At 29.8% G+C, this 19,726-nt stretch overlaps 4 protein-coding genes across 4 annotated transcripts; 3 read left to right on the forward strand and 1 right to left on the reverse strand.

Moving 5' to 3' along the window:
• The first annotated feature begins 992 nt into the window (after positions 1-992).
• On the forward strand, positions 993-5,750 carry LOC129908786 (protein obstructor-E). Its single transcript, XM_055985547.1, has 4 exons — positions 993-1,173; positions 4,798-4,998; positions 5,070-5,273; positions 5,342-5,750. Exons 1-4 carry the CDS (start codon positions 1,119-1,121, stop codon positions 5,605-5,607), a joined length of 726 nt encoding a protein of 241 aa, XP_055841522.1. The 5' UTR covers positions 993-1,118; the 3' UTR covers positions 5,608-5,750.
• Positions 5,751-10,578: 4,828 nt separating this feature from the next.
• LOC129908780 (odorant receptor 94a-like) lies at positions 10,579-12,016 on the forward strand. Its single transcript, XM_055985540.1, has 4 exons — positions 10,579-11,341; positions 11,402-11,501; positions 11,556-11,822; positions 11,884-12,016. The coding sequence occupies exons 1-4, from the start codon at positions 10,599-10,601 to the stop codon at positions 11,935-11,937; spliced, it is 1,164 nt and encodes a 387-aa protein (XP_055841515.1). The 5' UTR covers positions 10,579-10,598; the 3' UTR covers positions 11,938-12,016.
• A 2,847-nt stretch (positions 12,017-14,863) lies between these two features.
• Positions 14,864-16,035, forward strand: LOC129909655 (odorant receptor 94b-like). Its single transcript, XM_055986730.1, has 5 exons — positions 14,864-14,907; positions 14,965-15,064; positions 15,125-15,391; positions 15,451-15,464; positions 15,930-16,035. The coding sequence occupies exons 1-5, from the start codon at positions 14,864-14,866 to the stop codon at positions 16,033-16,035; spliced, it is 531 nt and encodes a 176-aa protein (XP_055842705.1).
• A 505-nt stretch (positions 16,036-16,540) lies between these two features.
• Positions 16,541-17,985, reverse strand: LOC129908781 (odorant receptor 94a-like). The gene is made up of 4 exons (XM_055985542.1): positions 17,249-17,985; positions 17,092-17,191; positions 16,757-17,023; positions 16,541-16,700 (listed from the first exon to the last, which is right to left on the reverse strand). Exons 1-4 carry the CDS (start codon positions 17,983-17,985, stop codon positions 16,647-16,649), a joined length of 1,158 nt encoding a protein of 385 aa, XP_055841517.1. The 3' UTR covers positions 16,541-16,646.
• Positions 17,986-19,726: the final 1,741 nt, after the last annotated feature.

Below are 19,726 nucleotides of genomic sequence, written 5' to 3' on the forward strand. Positions count from 1 at the left end.
ATAAATGTCAGCACTTTTCTCAATTTATCAATTTACTTCTTTAAGTCCAAATTAAGTATTATAACCATTTTTTTTAGGGTTCCGAGTCAATATCTAGTATTAATACCTACTATTTTTAAGGTTTCGAGCTAAATTTTAGAATTTGGCATTATATCAGCACTCAAACTACTCAACGAATTAAGAATCCTAGTTCAAAACAAATTAGAACAATTTCTCTTCAAAATTCGGCCAAACACTAGAAACTTATTTTGTCATTAAGAAAAACTATTTAACTATAAATAAAAAATTAAATTATATTAATGATCGTTTATAAATTACGGTTGACCGTAATGACGTTTCAATCATTCAACCAGAGAGGCCAAAACGACAAAAGTCAACCAACAGGTATACTATGACTTGACTATATGCAAAAGCTGCTTCTTTCAACACTTGGCGTGATGCATACCAATGATTCAAAATCAATTATGCGACTTTAAGTATGTCTGCATCCATATTGCCACGACAAGATAGTTATCCTCATCAAGAATACCAGTGCCTGCACCTATATACCTTTAAAACAAAAACAAAAACTTGAAGTAGGTACTTTACCAACAACTTATAACTGTCTACCAACAACAGAAACCAGCGCAAACAGCGCCAGGTAGAAATTTTCAAAGAAATGTAAATATTCCGCACACAATTTCAAGTTGTAGGTACTTCGTCGACGGGTACGATACTTGAATCCAATAAGTTTCGATTGGAATATTAAAACTAGATAAATCTACATACATATGTATATAAAAAGATATTGTATCTTTAAGTATATGTGTGAAAGAAATAACGTTTTTCTTGTTTTTCACCACTCTTTGGTATGGGGAGTAAACAACAAAAATTATATACTTGGCTAATTTAACCCACCAACACTTGGGCATAACAAAAGTGCAACAACAAAATTGTAGGCTAAGCTTGAAACCAAGACCGGAGAAGGGAGTCTTGAAAAGTCAACGTCGAGTGGGATTCGAACGTAGTTTAAGTATAACCATCGAACTGTTGAGAGTAGCAAGAGCAAGAGTGACGGTTGACGCGACTATCTTATAATAAAATATTTTATTTCGTTTAAATAAAAAAATAAAAACAAAATGAAGCAATTCGCAGTTTGTGCCATTGTTGCTGCATTACTTGTAGTTTCAACCAGTGAGTGTTTTTTTTTAAGTCTTTATTAAATTTTCTATTCTAACGGTATTGAGTGGATTACTACTTTATGGTTATCAAGGATTATCAAGGATTTATTTTTTTATTTTAAGTCGAAGGAAGACCATTTCTAAAGTTGTAAAATAATTATTGTATTGTAATTTAAAAGTGCATACGTTTTTTATCAGAAAAGCTCAAAAGCTCTTATATAAACTTCCTTTTTAAATATTTCAATCCATTGGTGAAAAGAAAATACAATATACCGAAGTGTGGTGAATAAAAACATATTAATTCTTAGCAATGCCACGTTGACTTTAAATATTGGCAATGCGTTTGTATATGCGTTTAAAGAAAAGTCATCAATTCTTTAAGAGATCTTATCAATTTAAACATTATTTAAAAACTGGCGCCCAATGTGAACTATTGCAATTTGATTTGAAATTGTACCCTTATTTTGTTTGATTGATAGAAAAGTTTTTTAAATTTGTATTTATTTTGTTAGTTTATCAAACAAAAGATTCCTGCAAACAATTATTAAACATAATATTCAAAATTATTATTTCTAACATTTTATTCGTCACTTAAAATTTTGTCAGATAATTAATTCTGGTTTTTTTTTAAGTTCACCATCTAACCGAGTTTTAAATCAAGTGTTGATCGTTAAACTTAAGATCTACACAATTTTTTTTTTTTCATTATTTTAACCAAACAAGAAGAGGTCCAGAAGTTAATCAAAATTTCCTCACTTCAATGCTAAATTTTACGCCAGAATCGTAGTTACCCTACTCATTTTGGGAAGGAATAGAATGGTTTAACTGCAACACTTTCCATAGTTCGATTGTATTCAATTTTCCAGCTTAAATTGGCCGAAAGTTTTGTTGGATTCAAGGGGACATTATTTGTCTACATTTAAGCACCTAAGTGGCCATTATGACTGCCTTACCATCCAAAAACCTAAGTGTTGAATGTAAAACTTATCCTAAGGGAAAATTAAAGGTAGTACCTTTGCCTCTTCTCTTGTTAAAATATACTCTGGTAAATTATCATTTCACTTAAGAGTTGAAACAGGCTCTGAATCGCTATTATTGTCGGCTAAAAAAAAGCATTACCTTATCACTTCTACCAAATAGTATCTCCGTGTGAAAGAGTGCTTTTATTAAAGTTGCTTAGTGCTTATGCAAATAGTACTAACATTTGGTTTACAGCCTCATTGTATGATTTTTCAAACCTTAAAAATCCATGATATGATTCAAAACACTACCTTGCCTACAATGCATCATTTTTTTACCAGATGTAATGAATATAAGTATTTATTTATCAATTCAGACATTTTATCCATAAAAACATTACTGTCTTTGGCATTACATTACTGCTATTTGTAGTTATACAAAACACTACCTTACCTGCAAAGTGTTAACTTTGCACCGAAATTATTCGATAATAATGCAATAATGAACTGGGCTTTTGTTGAACACAACTTGGGCAGTCACCTCACACAGAGGTGACAACATATCGATGATTCAATTGAATGAATCACTAAAACATTTTTGTACTTGTCATCAAAGTGTAAGACTTGATAACTGCGTATATCAATGATAATAGAGAATATTTCTTACAATAATGAAAACGTCTTTAAAATGTCAATCTAAATTTGTACCATGCCATATATTTCGATTGAAATCGCATGTTGCTGAAATTATTTAAATGTCAAAGTACAAAAAAACCCGCTTGTAATCAAAGATGAATATCAACATAATTTTTCTTCATCATTCACCATATAACTTGTATTTCAACGTTGATGGTGGAATAACTTTGCCACACCATAGCAACTATCTATTTTGATATTTGACATTTGATAAACTTGTTCTTTGATGTATAAACAAAACACTTAAACACTTCCCATAGCTACTGTCACAATGACAGTTCATAATAATGATTTATTCAACACAAAAAAAAAGCCACAAAACGATATTATTTTCTTCACTTTCGTTTTCAATCTGCTCGCAACTCACAAGTTTATCTTAAAAGCTTGAATAACATTAAGAAATAATTATCATGCAAATAACTGTCATTCAAGTTATAATAAAAAGAAACCATAAAAAAAAACCCATAATAATCGATTGGATAAACACACAAAATCCAATAATGTATTTATGCAAATCCAATCTATATATTTATTTCCATTATTTAATATTTCAAAACAAAAAAAAAAATACCGGCTTTGTTTTTTTTATATTCTTTTGGAACCGGCTTAAGAAAAAAGAAAACATTTAGGTTATTGTTTGTTATGTAACATAAATTATGCAATGCTATAAATTCGATGCTGGATTTAAACTCAAAATGATGATGAAATGTAACATAATTTTGTACTTTTTATTTTGTATGCATAACATTAAATTTATTAATTTATAAGATCAGATCTCGACACCGACAGACACGACATATAATAAAAATGCACGCGTAAATTGATACACTGCTTTTAATGTAACTTACGCGATTATAGGAGCTATAGGTCCTATAAAGCAGACATTTTCATTTTGCGCAATCAACATTATATGTGTATTTATGCAGCGAAGCAGACATCGTCGTCGTCGTGCTCACCCCAGATAATTGGTTACGTATATAGACAGACGTGTATAACTACTTGAATAATGCGGAAAATGTAATTGCATCTCTGAACCTCTCAAAGAAATAATAAATAACTTTCCATTTCGATAAATCGACACGCATTTTGTTAGTGTCAACTTAATTATATCTTCTATAAAGGTCAATAACTCTATTATACAAGTTTATTACATTTTTATTTTTGTTCAATAAATCAAATTTATTGCATCAGCTTTTCAAGGATTTTTATATTTTGAGAAAGGTCCAAATTTTTGCAAAAAAAAAAGTAAAAGTAGATCAGTAATTAAAGTCAACTTTTAAGTGGCCATTTAAATTTTTAACCAAACAGATCTTAAAAGAAATATAAAAAAAAAAAACTTGAATGACACATGACATTGGGCGTGTTCAATCAACTCGTCATCCGAAAAGTAGAGCAAAAAGAACTTGTTCGACTACAAATTGTCATTGAATTCGTAACTTCTTATGAAATCGAAAATTATATAATTGGATTGGGATATCAAAATGTTTATCCATGCAATAATTACAATAAATATTACTTATAAGCAAAAAATATGAAAAACAGCAATGTTATCGATAAAGTAGATGTAATTATTTTTATTTATTTTTATTTATTTTCAAGAATAAAGGGTTTCATAAATGAATTGCTGTACAAATGCTGTAGAAATGAATTAGGGTTTATATCACAGTCACCACTTAAATTGAGTCATGGTAGGGCAGTGCACATTTTACATATAAAGTGTTAATTATTGCCACTTGAATACCCCTTACTTAGCTTACTAAAGCTAGGCCTAAGCTTTTCACATCTAGGACATGAAAATTATTCTTTATTCTTGTAAAGTGATTTCAAAAAGCTTAACTGGCGCCCAATTTGTATTTTTTTTTTAATCTGAACCTAAACTTGATAGATCTCCAGATTTTCCACTCAATCTACTTAATTTAAACAAAATTAAATATCTGAAATGATTACTCATCACATTTAAACCTTTTTATTTAATTTTTTAGACGCTCAAAAGGGATTCGTTTGCCCAAAAGCAAATGGTGAATTCGAAGATTCACTGCAATGTGACAAATACTATTCGTGTTCCGATGGTGTGGCAACTGAAAAAATCTGTCCCGATGGTTTGGTATTCGATCCATTGATCAGGAAGATCAACAAGTGTGATCAACCCTTCAATGTTGATTGTGGAGATCGTACTGAACTTCGTAAGTTTGAAAACAATGCCAAGATGTAAAAACTTTTTTACTAAACATGATTTTTCCATTGAACTTTGTAGAAGCACCAAAATCCAATGCTTTGTGCCCACGTAAAAATGGTTTTTTCCCACATCCCGATGAGACTATTTGCAACGTTTTCTACAATTGCATTGATGGTGATGCCACAGAAATGAAGTGCACAGTTGGATTATGGTTCGATGATTATACTGGTAACTGCGTGTGGCCCGATTCCACCGGACGTACTGGATGTATTGAAGCTGACAGTAAGTTCTTTGTAAACTCTGACTTAAAAATAAACATCAAACTAAACATTTTTCATTGAACTTTTCAGAGAAGAGTCCCGATGGTTTCGTGTGCCCAAAGGATTCAGCTAAGACCGATCGCTCTGGAAACTCTGTTGCTCATCCCAAGTACGCTCATCCTACCGATTGCCAAAAATTCTACGTGTGCTTGAACGGTGAAGAGCCACGTGATTTGGGTTGTCAAGTTGGTGAAGTATACAACGACGAAACTGAACGTTGTGATGCTCCCGAAAATGTTCCCGGATGTGAAGATTGGTACAAAGAGAGCGATGAGAAAGAGAATAAGAAGAATTAAGCTGTGAATCTGTTAATTTTTTCGATATAATTTTTAATATTTTAGTCGTAGCTTATAGTAATATACTCTAGAATATGAAAGGTTTTTTTTTCTTATATATTATATTTTCTTGTTGTAAGTAAAGAAACCTTTTCCTAAATTAAGATCCTTAGGTTTTCTTCTAGGAGAAAAATTATTATTTTTTTTCATTATTTTTTTTTTTTAATTTCGTTTGAAATCTTTTATTATTATTTTTTTTTCATTTTGTGTCGCTGACTGCTATTTAAGAGAATAATTTTCTGTGACTGATATTATACTTTTTTGTTTTTCTTTTTTTTCTGTCCAACATGTTTTCAATTTCTTCCAAATAAATTTTTTATAATTTCCAATTTTAACTAAAATTTCTATTCACTATACTTTTTGTTTCTTTAAAACGTTTATTTCAAAAACAATTACACTTTTTCTAAAGTTGGCCAAGAATATTAAGCCCAATCCTATATTTTCTAGCTTAGAAATTATTATGTATAACAACACCTTGCAAATTGTTTAATATCACATAAAATCACAATTATTTTATACCTTAGACACAATAAAAAAATTCGTTTTAGTTTTTTTTTTATAAAATTTATTGGTTTTTTCTTTCATTTTCTTTGAATCTTCTCATTTGCTGAATTGCTTTATTAGAAAGGGGCTTTTGTATCGCTTTTTCATACTTGATAACTTTGTTATCAATTTTTAATTTGAAAGTTTTGAATGAACAACAACAACTTGTGTGTGTTACCACCAAACCAAGTTCATAGGGCGGAGTTATCAAGGGGCACGGTAGTGCCCAGCCAAGTTCTCTAGCAACTTTGGCACTACACCCTTATTTACAGGAAACAACTCAGGCCATTTTCGACCCCCCTCTAACTTCCACACCAAAGATGCTAGAAATTTCAAACTCACTACATTTGTTGAGCTCGTAAAAATCAAACTCCTCACAAAATTTCAGCCTCCTACGATGAGTAGTTTCTGAGATATAGGGCTTCAAAAATCGCAAAAACCGTAACTGACTCACTGACTCACTGACTCACTGACAGATCATCAAAATTATGGAGAACTTCCCGATATCGTAGAAACTTGAAATTTTACACGGTGATAGGACTTGTGGTGTATACAAAGGAAAAAATCGAAAATTTGAGATTTTCAATTCAGGGGGCGTGGCATCCGCCCATTTCCGCTGAATTTTCATCATATATTATAGAGCACTTCTGATTATCGTAGAATCTTGAAATTTGGTAGAATAGTAGAGCTGGTAGTTAATACAAAGGAAAAAATTTAAAACTTGAGAGTTTCAGCCAGGGGGCGTGGCAACCGCCCATTTCTGCTGAATTTTCATAAATTATTATAGAGCACTTCTGAATGTCGTAGAATCTTGAAATTTGGTAGAATAGTAGAGCTGGTAGTTTATACAAAGGAATAAATTTAAAATTTGAGAATTTCAGCCAGGGGGCGTGGCAACCGCCCATTTCCGCTGAATTTTCATAAATTATTATAGAGCACTTCTGATTGTCGTAGAATCTTGAAATTTGGTAGAATAGTAGAGCTGGTAGTTCATACAAAGGAAAAAATTTAAAACTTGAGAATTTCAGCCAGGGGGCGTGGCAACCGCCCATTACCGCTGAGTTTTCATAAATTATTATAGAGCACTTCTGATTGTCGTAGAATCTTGAAATTTGGTAGAATGGTAGAGCTGGTAGTTTATACAAAGGAAAAAATTTTAAATTTGAGAATTTCAGCCAGGGGGCGTGGCAACCGGCATTCCCGCTGAATTTTCATCAAATATTATAGAGCACTTCTGATTGTCGTAGAATCTTTAAATTTGGTAGAATGGTGGAGCTGGTAGTTTACACAAAGGAAAAAATGTAAAGTTTGAGAATTTCAGGCAGGGGGCGTGGCAACCACCCATTTTCACTGAATTTTCATCAAATATAGAGATTTTATATTCTACAGCCATACCTTGCAAAAAGTAGTGAAATCACAACAAAAACATTACTGTTAAAAAAAGAGCCAAGTTCTCTTATATTGATATTATGCTGGCACAAAAAGTACTGAGATGTAAAAGTGTACCAAGTTCTCAAGTTTGGGTTCAAATTCGTATCAATAAAATTTTGATTGTTTACTTGGCAATTTTTGAAATAACTTTAAAAATCGATAATTAAGAAAAATTGTCAAGAGAACAATCAAAATTTTATTGATACGAATTTGAACCCAAACTTGAGAACTTGGTACACTTTTACATCTCAGTACTTTTTGTGCCAGCATAATATCAATATAAGAGAACTTGGCTCTTTTTTTAACAGTAATGTTTTTGTTGTGATAGCTATTTCACGGGGACCAACCCGATCATCAGAATCCTTTACAAATAATTAACATAAGCGACAAAAATGTTAACTGTCTTATAATACCTCTAAGGTGTTCGTTCTTAAGCTGGTTTCACAGTTGACATTTAAATTCTAATGGCTAATTTCATAAAGCCCTTTTAAATATTTATCTGGATTTTACATTTATAAAACCTAATTTAAAAGTTTAAAAGTCAGTTAAATGTAAATTATATTATAAATTATAATACTATTGAGAAATTAAACTTTTTTACTTCTAAAAATATTAAAATGTGGACTAAAATTTTTAAAAATTTAAGGGCCCTCCTAGGGTTCTGTAAGTAGTGCTTTATGTGGTCAAAAGCGTTTGTTTGTGTCCCACTACTTTCGTTCGAATGTGATCTACTTTTACTTAAAAATGTACAACTGTCAATTTCCGCGTTCCTTTGTAAGTGGTAAACTGTGAATGAGGAGACGATAAGTAGAACTTGTACTACAATCAACACATTATTTTCAGCTTGAGAAGACAGGAGTGTGAAGTTGTTGTACTAGATTTCCTACCTCCTTCAAAGTAACGCAGTTGTCAAACTGGGTCTTAAGATTTTAACCTTTAAATGGTGAAAACCAGATTCGTGATAAATGCCAAAGTACTTCTAGTGTTTTATTTCCACTAAGTTTTGAGGTGTGAAATAGATGCGTTTGATCTTCTTGCTATCGAGAAAATTTAATATACATTTTTTTTTTATTTTGAAATTTTGTTTTTGTTATATCCGATTTCAATGTTTTATGTTTGATCAGATAGTCCTCTTAATAACTAAAGGCCATTTACTGAAAAGAAAATATTTAATATTTAAGTCTAACACAAACACATACCTCCGTACAATTTTATAAACATTGTATAACTTTATACAACTGTTTAAATTTGGAAAATAAAGCATATATTTGAAAAAAATTTATACAGTGTATAGATAGACAAAAATCTTAATAATACGACTGTTAGAGTTTTGTATATCGTTTTGAAATTCTATTACATTTTATTCACCGCAGTTTTAAACTAAAAATTCCTTATAAAAAAAAACTTTTCTGCAGTATTTTATCGTTTAGATATTTATGAAAGCTTTTAGTTCATAGTTTTGCATGACCTATGAAATATTCATGCCAAGGTAAGGTTTTTAGTGATAATTTAACTCTTATTACACACGCGACGATTCACTTAAACAGGCCACATAATTTCAGCTATTTTTCGCTTTGAAGATAAAAAATGTATAGATAAATAAATTCTATGAGAATTGCGTACACTATGGCGTATACGTGTTTTTTTTTATTTCAATAATTTTGTACTTGCGAGGTATAGGTACTATAGGGCAAGTTTAGGATTCGTAAAAAAAATCGAACTTGAAATAACAATTTTACATTATATTACGATGATGGAGAATGTTAAAAAAGTGGGTCTGTCTGTATATGTAAATCGAGCTAGAGCCTAAGCTACTGGAGTGATTTTGTTTAAATTTGGTAGTAACAGTTTTGGTGGATTCCATAGAGGACAAAAAAAAACTAACGGTACCTGTCATATAACGGAAATAGAAAAGTTAATTAAAAAAAAAACGGCTCTAAAGATTTTGATTAAAATTTTTGTGTGTAGTATTACACATAAGAGCCAAATTTTTAAATAAAAAAAATATTTTCTATACCGTTATTAACGGATAATTTATAAGTTCAAGTGACCTCAACTCCAAAAATTTATAAAGCGTTTCGCCCATGTACGACAGTGGGCTCATCAGTTAGATCTGTCCAACCCTTACCAATACGCCTTATTTTGGTCGATGTTTACCGACACTATAAAAAACTCACAGCATGACTATATTGTAGTACAGATCTAACTGTCATACCTGGGCGAAACGCTTTATAAATTTTTGGAGTTGAGGTCACTTGAACTTATAAATTGAATTATATTTCATCGCTCCACTTAAAATAAAAATAGTTTTAATAATTTTTTGTTATTTTTTTTCTTCGTTAAAAGCGTTTAAGTAAAGGTAATATTAATATTTGTGAAAATTTTTAAAAAACACATTTTTTGATTTTTAAAAAAAAATATTTAATTTTTTTTTTTTCGAAAAATCAATTTTTTGAAAACGGTTTTGTGAAATTTTGAAATAAATAAAATGGCATACTTGTTTTTTTTGTGTAAAATATCATTTAAAACGGTGTTTAATTAATTATAAAAATAGATTTTATTTTTTATTTTTATTAAATTTCTTGAAAATATCATATTTTCGCTAATTTTCTTGAATAAAAAGCTTTAACGTTAGAGTTATTTATTATTATATTATTATACCCATAAGCATAAGAGCAAGTACGTGCGACCACGGTCGTGAATTTTATTTTTTAATGGATACTAAACCTTGTGATATAGTCAAGTACAAAAAAGGTAGTATTTACTAAGTTTATGATACCAAAAACGTCATGTAAACTACATAATTGATAAAGTTTCTTACTGTTATAACTTTATTTAACAAAAGCTTACTGTCCATTATAATTATAGTTATTTGAAACCACCCATACAATGAATTTATAATTCTACCTCTATTCTATGCTTCCTATAAAAAAAAAGAATGATGTAACAGTCTTTTATAATCGCAAAAACCTTCCACCATGGAGCTTGACATACTACAACCAATAAGGCTATCAATTGGAATTTTAAAACTATTTGGATTATGGAGACTTGACAATAAATACAATTCATTCTACAGAATCTACACATATTTTTTACACTTTATTACAACTTTTTTGACAACAACACTAATGTGGACGAGTGTTTTTAAAGCCAAAAATTTCGAAGAATTTACTGAACCTCTTTATATGGCACTCACAATGTTTGGATTATCAGTAAAAGTGATAAATATTTTGAATCTAAACAAATTGGTTGTAAATTTTCTCAAACAACTCGAAGACGACCAACATTTTCGTGTGAAAAATCCTGAGGAATTAAAGATTTTGAAAAAATCTCTCCGAATCCTTTATGGTGTTGTTGTTTTTTACACTAGTGCAGCTTTTGCAATTATTGTATTTGGATTTAGTGTAGCTGCTTATGGAAAAGAGAGAGTTTTGGTTTATCCTGCATGGATGCCCTTTGATTATCAATGCAACTCAAAGAACTATATGTTGGCTTATTTCCATCAATTAGTTGGAATGGTTGTGGCATGTTTAGCAAATACGTCTCTCGATATGCTGCAATGTTACTTACTGCACAGTGTTTCTTTAATATATTTAATAGTTGGTCATCGACTGACAGCGCTGGGAAAGGATTTGAACAATTTCTCCAATAATTTTGAAGTGAACAAAATTATTTTGGATGATTTAAGGGATATAATAAAAGTTCATAATTTAGCAAAAAAGTATGCAATTTTTTTGTTAATTTTTTAAAATTTTATTTGACATTTTATATTTTATTTAAGATTAACAGTTGATTGTGAACGATTTTTATCAAAACCGATATTTACTCAAATCTTATTGAGTGCGTTTGTACTATGTTTTACTGGATATCGTTTAACATTTGTATAATACAAATATTTAAATTTTACTTTTTAATAAGCTTTTTTTTAATTCCAGATGTCCTTTAGGGATAATCCTGGACGATTTATCATAATGATGGACTATCTTTTCGTTATTAGCCTGCAAATATATTTACCATGTCATTATGGAAATCAAGTTACTATTGAAGCTGGTAAGCTAAGTGCAGCACTTTACACATCAAACTGGACATATTTTCCAATGAAATCAAAGAAAATTATATGTTTATATATGGAACTTTTGAAGGAGCCCATTTCTGTTAAGGCTGGTGGTTTTTTCCAGATTGGAATACCAACATTTGGAAAGGTAGACAAATTTACTTTAAGTTATATTGAATCATAATTTTGTAATTTCTTTGCTCTTTTAGACTCTGAACAATGCATACAGTTTCTTTGCTGTTCTTATCAGGATGAAAAGCTAGATAGATGTTTACGCAGAAATTTACTATAGATTATGACATTATTTATTACTATATATTTTATTAATATAGTATGATTGTAGCTATATAAGAGGACTGTCAAAATAAAATGCATGTAATTGGTTGCATGTAAGCGCTGTTCTAGACAGCATTTCTATGCGAGATAAAAAAAAAACAAAAAACAGAAAGATTTAAATTGTATACAAATAAAAAAAAATTATTCATTTTTTAAATCCAAATAATTATGTATAACATTTACGGCCATATTATTCACTAGTTTAAAAAATACACCTGGATGTAAGGAAATTGAAATGTCAAAAATAAATCCAAATCCATGATATTCACTATCACACAGACAAAAAATAGTCATTTTTAACTATTTTTTAACTATTTTCATAGTTAAAATCGGGATAACTATTTTGGATTTGGATTTATTTTTGACATTTGACAATTTTACATCCAGATGTATTTTTTAAACTAGTGAATAATATGGCCGTTAAGGGTGCAATATTTTTTGTACTAAAAATTTTCCTTGAAATCAATTTATTTGTTTACAAGAAAGTCAGATTCAAATTAAGTTTTTGGTTACCCACTTTTTTGGCATTCTCTATAATCGTAAAGTCATATCTGATTGTAACCGATTTTTTTACGAATCTTTATTTGCCCTATAGCATCCATATCGCAAGTAAAACGAGTTTTGAAAAATTAACATACGGGAGCGGGTCAAAATTCTTTTTCAAAATAAAATTCTGCTTTTTTAAATTCTATTTTTTTTTTTTTAATTTTGCCAGCATATATTTGAACAAAAAAAATCTACAAAGATAAATATGCAAAAATTCTGCTAATTCTGTTTTTTTTTGTATAGCATTTTTGAGCTAACTTAACAAAAATACCTTCACCTCATCAAAGTAATTCAAGTTTGGTACTTTACTTTTTGTTGTTTAACTGCGCCAATATTTTTCAAAAAGAGTAGACTGGACATGATTCATACCATTAAAAAATTATTAAAAATGATGTTGTGTCATACAAAACATTTCGGCAGAACATTATTTTACAAAATTCTGCAAACAAAAATAAAAAAGGGTTTGGAATATGTTAAAGAGCGTGTGCTTTTTAGCAGTTTAAAAACCTCTTTTTTTATTTCTTTCAGCATTTATGAAAAGCAGAATTTTGTTCGAATTACAAAATTAAAAGTGCCTGCCACAACAACCGTTTTTTTTTTAATCAGATTTCAACAATTTTTTTGTATACAAAAGCATTTAGGTATATTATTTTAATATAAGCCAAAAATAAAACTTTGAAAAAATTTTTAAATAAAAAAAAACATCACATTGAATTTTTTGAAATTTTGGTTTTAGGTGTTAATTAATAAGTGCAACTAAATGGCATACCAACTTTATTTTAAAAATGTTAGAAAAAATAAATCACTTTAAGATAGATCTTCAAAAAAGTTCACATGAATTTTATTAACCAAATGGCTTAAACAAAAACAAACTTTTTTTCGAAATTGGTGTATGTCACTTACCGTTATTTTGGTCCTAAAAAAATACTTTCAAAAACCCATCGAGCTACATACCAAGTTTAAAGTTAATTGAGTCATCCGTTTTTGGTCCAACTCCGTATATATCAAACAGAAAGACAGAATTGCATGACCCACTTTTTTCGAATTGTTGTAATCTCATGTTTAATTGTTAAGAATAACTTAATATGTAGGGATTGTCAGGGTTTGAAGAAGGTTGGGTCGAAGCAAGAAAACAAGCTATTTCGAAGATGGCACACCTACTTTAGATCTTTACAAATGACTGTGAGAAATACTTTTCTGTTATTATTTCTGCAGTTATTTGATAATGGATTTGTTTTTTATTGATTTTATTAAATGTGGAAGTGTAGATTTTCATTACTAAATGAGGGTTAACACAAATTTAAAAAAGTACATACCCATCAAGGGCTATAAACATAGACACCATAATTAATATCCAAAATTAATGTCTCTTACGTACATTTATATTATATTATATTATATATTATATATTAACCCCTAATCATTCAAATCGTTTTGTATCATGTCATTTAAATGAAATCATTCTGATATAACAATTAACAAAAACCTATAGAACCGCCCACATCAATTAAGGATAGAATAATTGTTAGTTGTCCAACAATTGACTTAACCATATAAATACCACCATCAAATTTGGTTTATTTAACATTATACCAAAAAACTCTTTACACCATGAAACTAAACATAGTTGAACCAGTGAGAGTATCGGTTGGAATTCTAAAGCTCTTTGGATTATGGAGACTAGACAACGAATACAATTCAATCTACAGAGTTTATACTTATATCTTAAATATTATCACAACTTTTTCAAACACAATATCAATGTGGACGAGTGTTGCGACAGCTAAAAATGTCGAAGAATTTACTGAACCTCTTTTCATGTCACTCACCATGCTAGTACTTTCCGTAAAAGCTATAAATATTTTGTATCTAAACAGCCTTGCATTTAATTTTTTGAAACAGCTCAAAAGCAAAGATTTTCATCTTAACAGTCCCAAGGAATTGAAAAATTTCAAAGATTCTCTGCAAATGTTTTATATTGTGTCAATAGTTTACACATGTTCTAGTTTTATGGTTTTTATAATCGGATTCAGTTTAGTTGCTTTCGGATCAAAGTGTGAATTGCCGTATATAACTTGGCTACCTTTTGAACATCGATATGATGCAAAGTATTTTTGGTTGGCATACTCTTATCAATTTGTTGGATTATTTGTAGCATGCTTATCGAATGTGTCGCTTGATATGTTGCAATGTTATTTTCTCCGAAGTGTGTCTTTAATATATTTTGTCATTGGGAGTAATCTGGCTAATCTTGGAAATGATATTGACAAGATTTCTAACAGTTTTGATGTGGATAAAAAAATTCTAATGGATTTGAAAGAAATTATAAAAGTTCATAATTTTGCCAAAAAGTATGCAACAAATTTATTCAAACGAACTTTTTCATTCAATTTGTGTGTCTTTAAAAGGTTAACAGCAGACTGTGAACGCTTATTATCTGTGCCAATTTTTGTTCAGGTCCTTTTAAGTGCATTTGTCTTGTGCTTCACTGCATATCAGCTAAGTTCTGTAAGTTCTTCAAGGACAAACTTACTATTATGACCAAAGTTCAAACGTTTTCTTTTCCAGATGTCAATCACAGATAGTCCAGGACAATTTATTGCAACTACGAATTTTCTTTTTGTTATGGGATTGCAGATATATTTGCCATGTCATTATGGAAATCAAATAACTCTTGAAGCTGGAAAGTTAAGTGGGGCACTTTATAGCTCAAATTGGACAGCTTTTCCTCAAAAATCAAAGAAGATTATCTCATTGTACATGGAGTTTTTGAAGGAACCCATTTACGTAAAAGCTGGCAAATTTTTTCAAATTGGAATACCCACGTTTGCAAAGGTCTGTTTTTCAAAGTTGTAAAGATTTATTAAATACATAAATAAACTTTTATTTTTCAGACTGTTAACAATGCGTACAGTTTTTTTGCAGTCCTGATTCGTATGAAAAATTAAAGATGTCTCAATCTAATTACACGAATCTAATTACACTAGACTAAGAATTATTCAATTGTTTGGAAAATAGAATCACTAATATGTATTGACAGCTTATTTAGGACAAAAAAAAAGGGTGAAGTCAAGAAGTAAACTATTAATAAGGAAGAAAAGTTAATGTTGCATTCACTTTTGTAATCGTTTCAACAAGATTGGAATACAAATAATTATACACGAATTTTTTTTGTTTAACTTTTCAGTTTAACTTTTAAAATTATTTTCAAATCAAGGCGAGATATTACATGATAAAAATTTTAAAAACTCTCGATAGTTTTCACAAAATTTTCCGTACCGTTATCGAAAAGAAGTATCTTTTTTATTTTTAGTCTTAATTTCTTGTGAAATTTTTAAATTAATTGAAAATTAAAAAATATTTTTTAACGCAGATTTTTGCTATTATGTATTTCCTATCATTTGAATAGGTTCCTCAGAATAATTAGGTACCCATATAATGTAGAGAATTTGGAGAAATCTATCCGCATTCAACGTTAGCGATATACATTTCCATTGCCGCGAGGATCCGACCTAAGCAAAGTGAAGGAAGTTATAACCAAACCTGAGTCCAATAAAGCTTCTGAAACTGAAAAAACCCAGGAAAATCAAATCGATAGTCATCGCCTATTCATGATGATGCCGACCTTAAATCCCACCCTTTTAAAACAATGCGATTTTCGCTTAAAATAAGTGGAATCCGCTAAGTTCTGTTGAATTTATGGTGAACTTCATTTCATTTTAGTATATGAATTTTTTTCTTAAAATCCGACATAAAATAAAATAATATTATTATATCTTTTTCCAAAAGTGAGATAGCCTGATGATAAAGCACTCGTCTATTTCCACATAAAAATAAGATTTTTTTCCTGTTCAATTAAGTGGATTTCTTCTTAACTAGCACATTAAGAAATTGAGAAGATTTAAGACGGAAATGATCTTGACAAAAAACAATGCATAAATCCGCTTAATTTTTTACAGAATCCGCTTGTTCTTAGGTGGTATTTTTTCTCCGTGCATTAGTACTTTTTTTTATTAATCATAAAAGTGTTTTCATAAAGATTTTTCCTGTGAGAGTAATATCTATTAATAAAATGGACTGTTTGTCATCATTAATTGTTCATTTGGAGAAGTAAAGCAAAGTAGCTGTAAGCATTGTTTATAGTCTGAAAAAAAATCAATTTGAGGATGCTTTATTTAATATTTTACTTAAGTTACTCACCTTTCCAAACACCGGCAATCCAATATCAAAAAATTTCCCAGCTTTAACACTTACAGGTTCCTTCAGAAACTCCATATACAAGAAAATAACTTTCTTAGATGTTTCCGGCAAAACTATCCAATTTGAATTGTACAGAGCTTCACTTATCTTCCCAGATTCAACAGTAACTTGATTTCCATAGTAACAAGGTAAAAACATTTGAATTCCAATTACCACAAGAAAGTCACCCATTGCAAGAAATTGTCCGGGATTTTCTCGAGGTGATATCTTAGAAGAATAATTATGTTAGTAGATATAGAAGATTCCTAAATGTTAGATAAGTCTCTTTTACTTACACTGCTTGTCTGATATCCTGAGAAACAAAGTACAAGTGCACTCAAAAGAACTTGCATAAAAAACGGAAATGACATAAAATTCTCACATTTGTTTGTTACCCTTTTAAAAAATGTTTTTCTAATGTTACTTCTGTATGTTTGTGTATTTAAAACTTACTTTTTGACAAAACGATGAATTTTAACAATTTCCCTCATATCCTTCATAACTGATTTATGAATCTCACTAGGATTTGTCAAATTGTTGTCCAAATCAAATCCAATTTTTGCAAAACGCATCCCAATAACGTGATAAATTAACGAAATATGTCGCAATAGAAATAACTGTAGCACATCAATGCTAACATGTGACAAAGTTGTCACAGTCAATCCGATAAGTTGAAAAAAATATGCGTACCAATAGAATTTTGAATGCAAATCGAAGGGCATCCATGCAGGATATGGTAAAACAAAATTCTTACCAATTGCTACCACTGTGAAACAAGCTGCATAAACACCCACAGCAGAAGAACAATAACATTTGACAACTCTGTAGAAAATACCATGAGCACTTTTGAAAAGATTCAATTCTTCTGAATTCTTTAAGTTGAATTCGTCAGTGTCAAAGAGTGTCAAAAAATGCACAGACTCATTGCTCAATCTAAGCATGTTTATAATTTTCGGTAAGAATACGGCCTCGGTGAGAGCCATGTGGAGAGATTCTGTAATTGTTTCAAATTCATTAGAAGTAAAAACACTTGCCCACATTGAAGCAGTTGTTAAAATTGTAAAACAAAAATGTAAAACAAACGAATAGAGGCGATAAATTGGGTCCCATTTGTTATCGAAACGCCAAAGTCCCAAGTATTTCAGAATTGCAATGTTTGCTCTGATAGGTTGTACTAAATCAAAACTCATCCTTGTAGATAATCTTGAGAGTATGGTTTTTAATAAAGAAGTTAAGCTTATAAATACTTTTAAATTAAGTAGGTAAAGAATAATGTGTTGATTGGAATGCTGGTATTATAATTAAATTTCAATTAAGAGAACGAGTAACGCCCTTGTAATTAATTTCAAATTATTGCATGAGAAATATTAGGTATAGTGCAGGTGTTATACAGGTAAAACACCTTAATTAAATTGAAATGATGAGTTGTTGAATCAGCCATAAGAATTATGTTGGCTGCCAGGTATAAGAAAATCTAGCTTCCCGGCATACATGTATTATCTGTTGTGTACCAATTAAAAAAGGCGAATTTAATTTAAATTTCAAAAATGTTCATTAACTTGCAAAAAGGTCACTTGTTAGTTTTAATATAGTTCTTATAAATCGTTTGGCTTCGCCGCGGTAGATGGTTTGACACTGGTTTATTATTTTAATAACTTAGCGTGTTGTTGTAGTTTTCAAAACTTAAAAGTTTCTAGAACGAAAGATATTGAAATAAAACAAAACAGAAAATTTTTCAGATCAAAGAACCAAACCAATTTAAAAAAAAAAGTCACTTTTTTCTAAACTTCTAAACCGAGAGTTATTCAACAACCAAAAGCAGTAAATCGCCTTACTGGTTCAAATAACACAATTTTTGAACAATTATACTACGTACATACATATATAATCTAAAAGCAAAAAGGAGCAGAAAGGAGAAAAATTGATGACACTAAAATTTTTTGCAGCTAGGTCGAAACAATATTTCTCCCCCCAATTTGCAAAATGACAAAATATTCCGTTTTATTATGTTCAACATGACACATAGTATTTGCTCCCAAGAAAAGTATTTTTTTTAATTTGTTTTTGTCAACACAGTATTATTAAGCGTACTTGCCGTAAATTGTTTTCGTGCTCTATCTTTCTCGTAAATGACTTAACCAATTTTCAAGAAAATTATTACGTGGAAGCGTTTAAGTAGCCGTAATATTAAAATTTTAACTTTCGCAAAATGGACTACAAAAAAATTTCAATTTCTGTAAAATGCGTCGATGAATTTTGATTGTCACCATGTCGAGTAATAACTTCTTCAGGATGGCGTACTTATATTACTTTTTTGAAAGAAAGTGTGAACATTTTCGAAATGGGAGAGTTTAGATCTTAAAGAGTTTATTTGATAATCAATAAAAGGGTGTTCTATTGAGAAGCATGAAAAGTTGAATTTTATAATTTAAATTTAATTTTGACACAATGTTAGCATCTTGTACATGATTCAAGCGTTTTTTAACAAATTTAATCTTAAAACATCCCACCTTACTTTGCATTTCTGTTGAAAAAAAACACCCTTTTACCATAGTTTTTGTTAATGATATCAACTGCAACACTTTCCCTGAATTTCACAGGTGTTGCATTTTATTCCAAGGACTTTTCGGTATTAGTAGCAAATCCTCTCATTTCACTCAAAAAATATTTTTTTTTTAATTCTGAGTTGTTCGCTTTTATTTATTTTAACTGTTGTACTCAAATAATATTCTCCTGTGCATGAGAAGGATTAAATTTTTTTTATAGCATTATAAAATACTTTGATATAATTATAATGTATTTCAGGAGCATACATTTTCTAGTTTCTCTAATTTTTCTGGTCTATTCAGTGCCACATTCCCCCTCTTTCTTAAACTATAAAACTTTAAAAATAATTTCTCGTTTTAAATTTTCTATATTTGTATTTATTTT

Source organism: Episyrphus balteatus, chromosome 2 (genome assembly GCF_945859705.1).
Source record: "Episyrphus balteatus chromosome 2, idEpiBalt1.1, whole genome shotgun sequence".
Taxonomy (NCBI): domain Eukaryota; kingdom Metazoa; phylum Arthropoda; class Insecta; order Diptera; family Syrphidae; genus Episyrphus; species Episyrphus balteatus.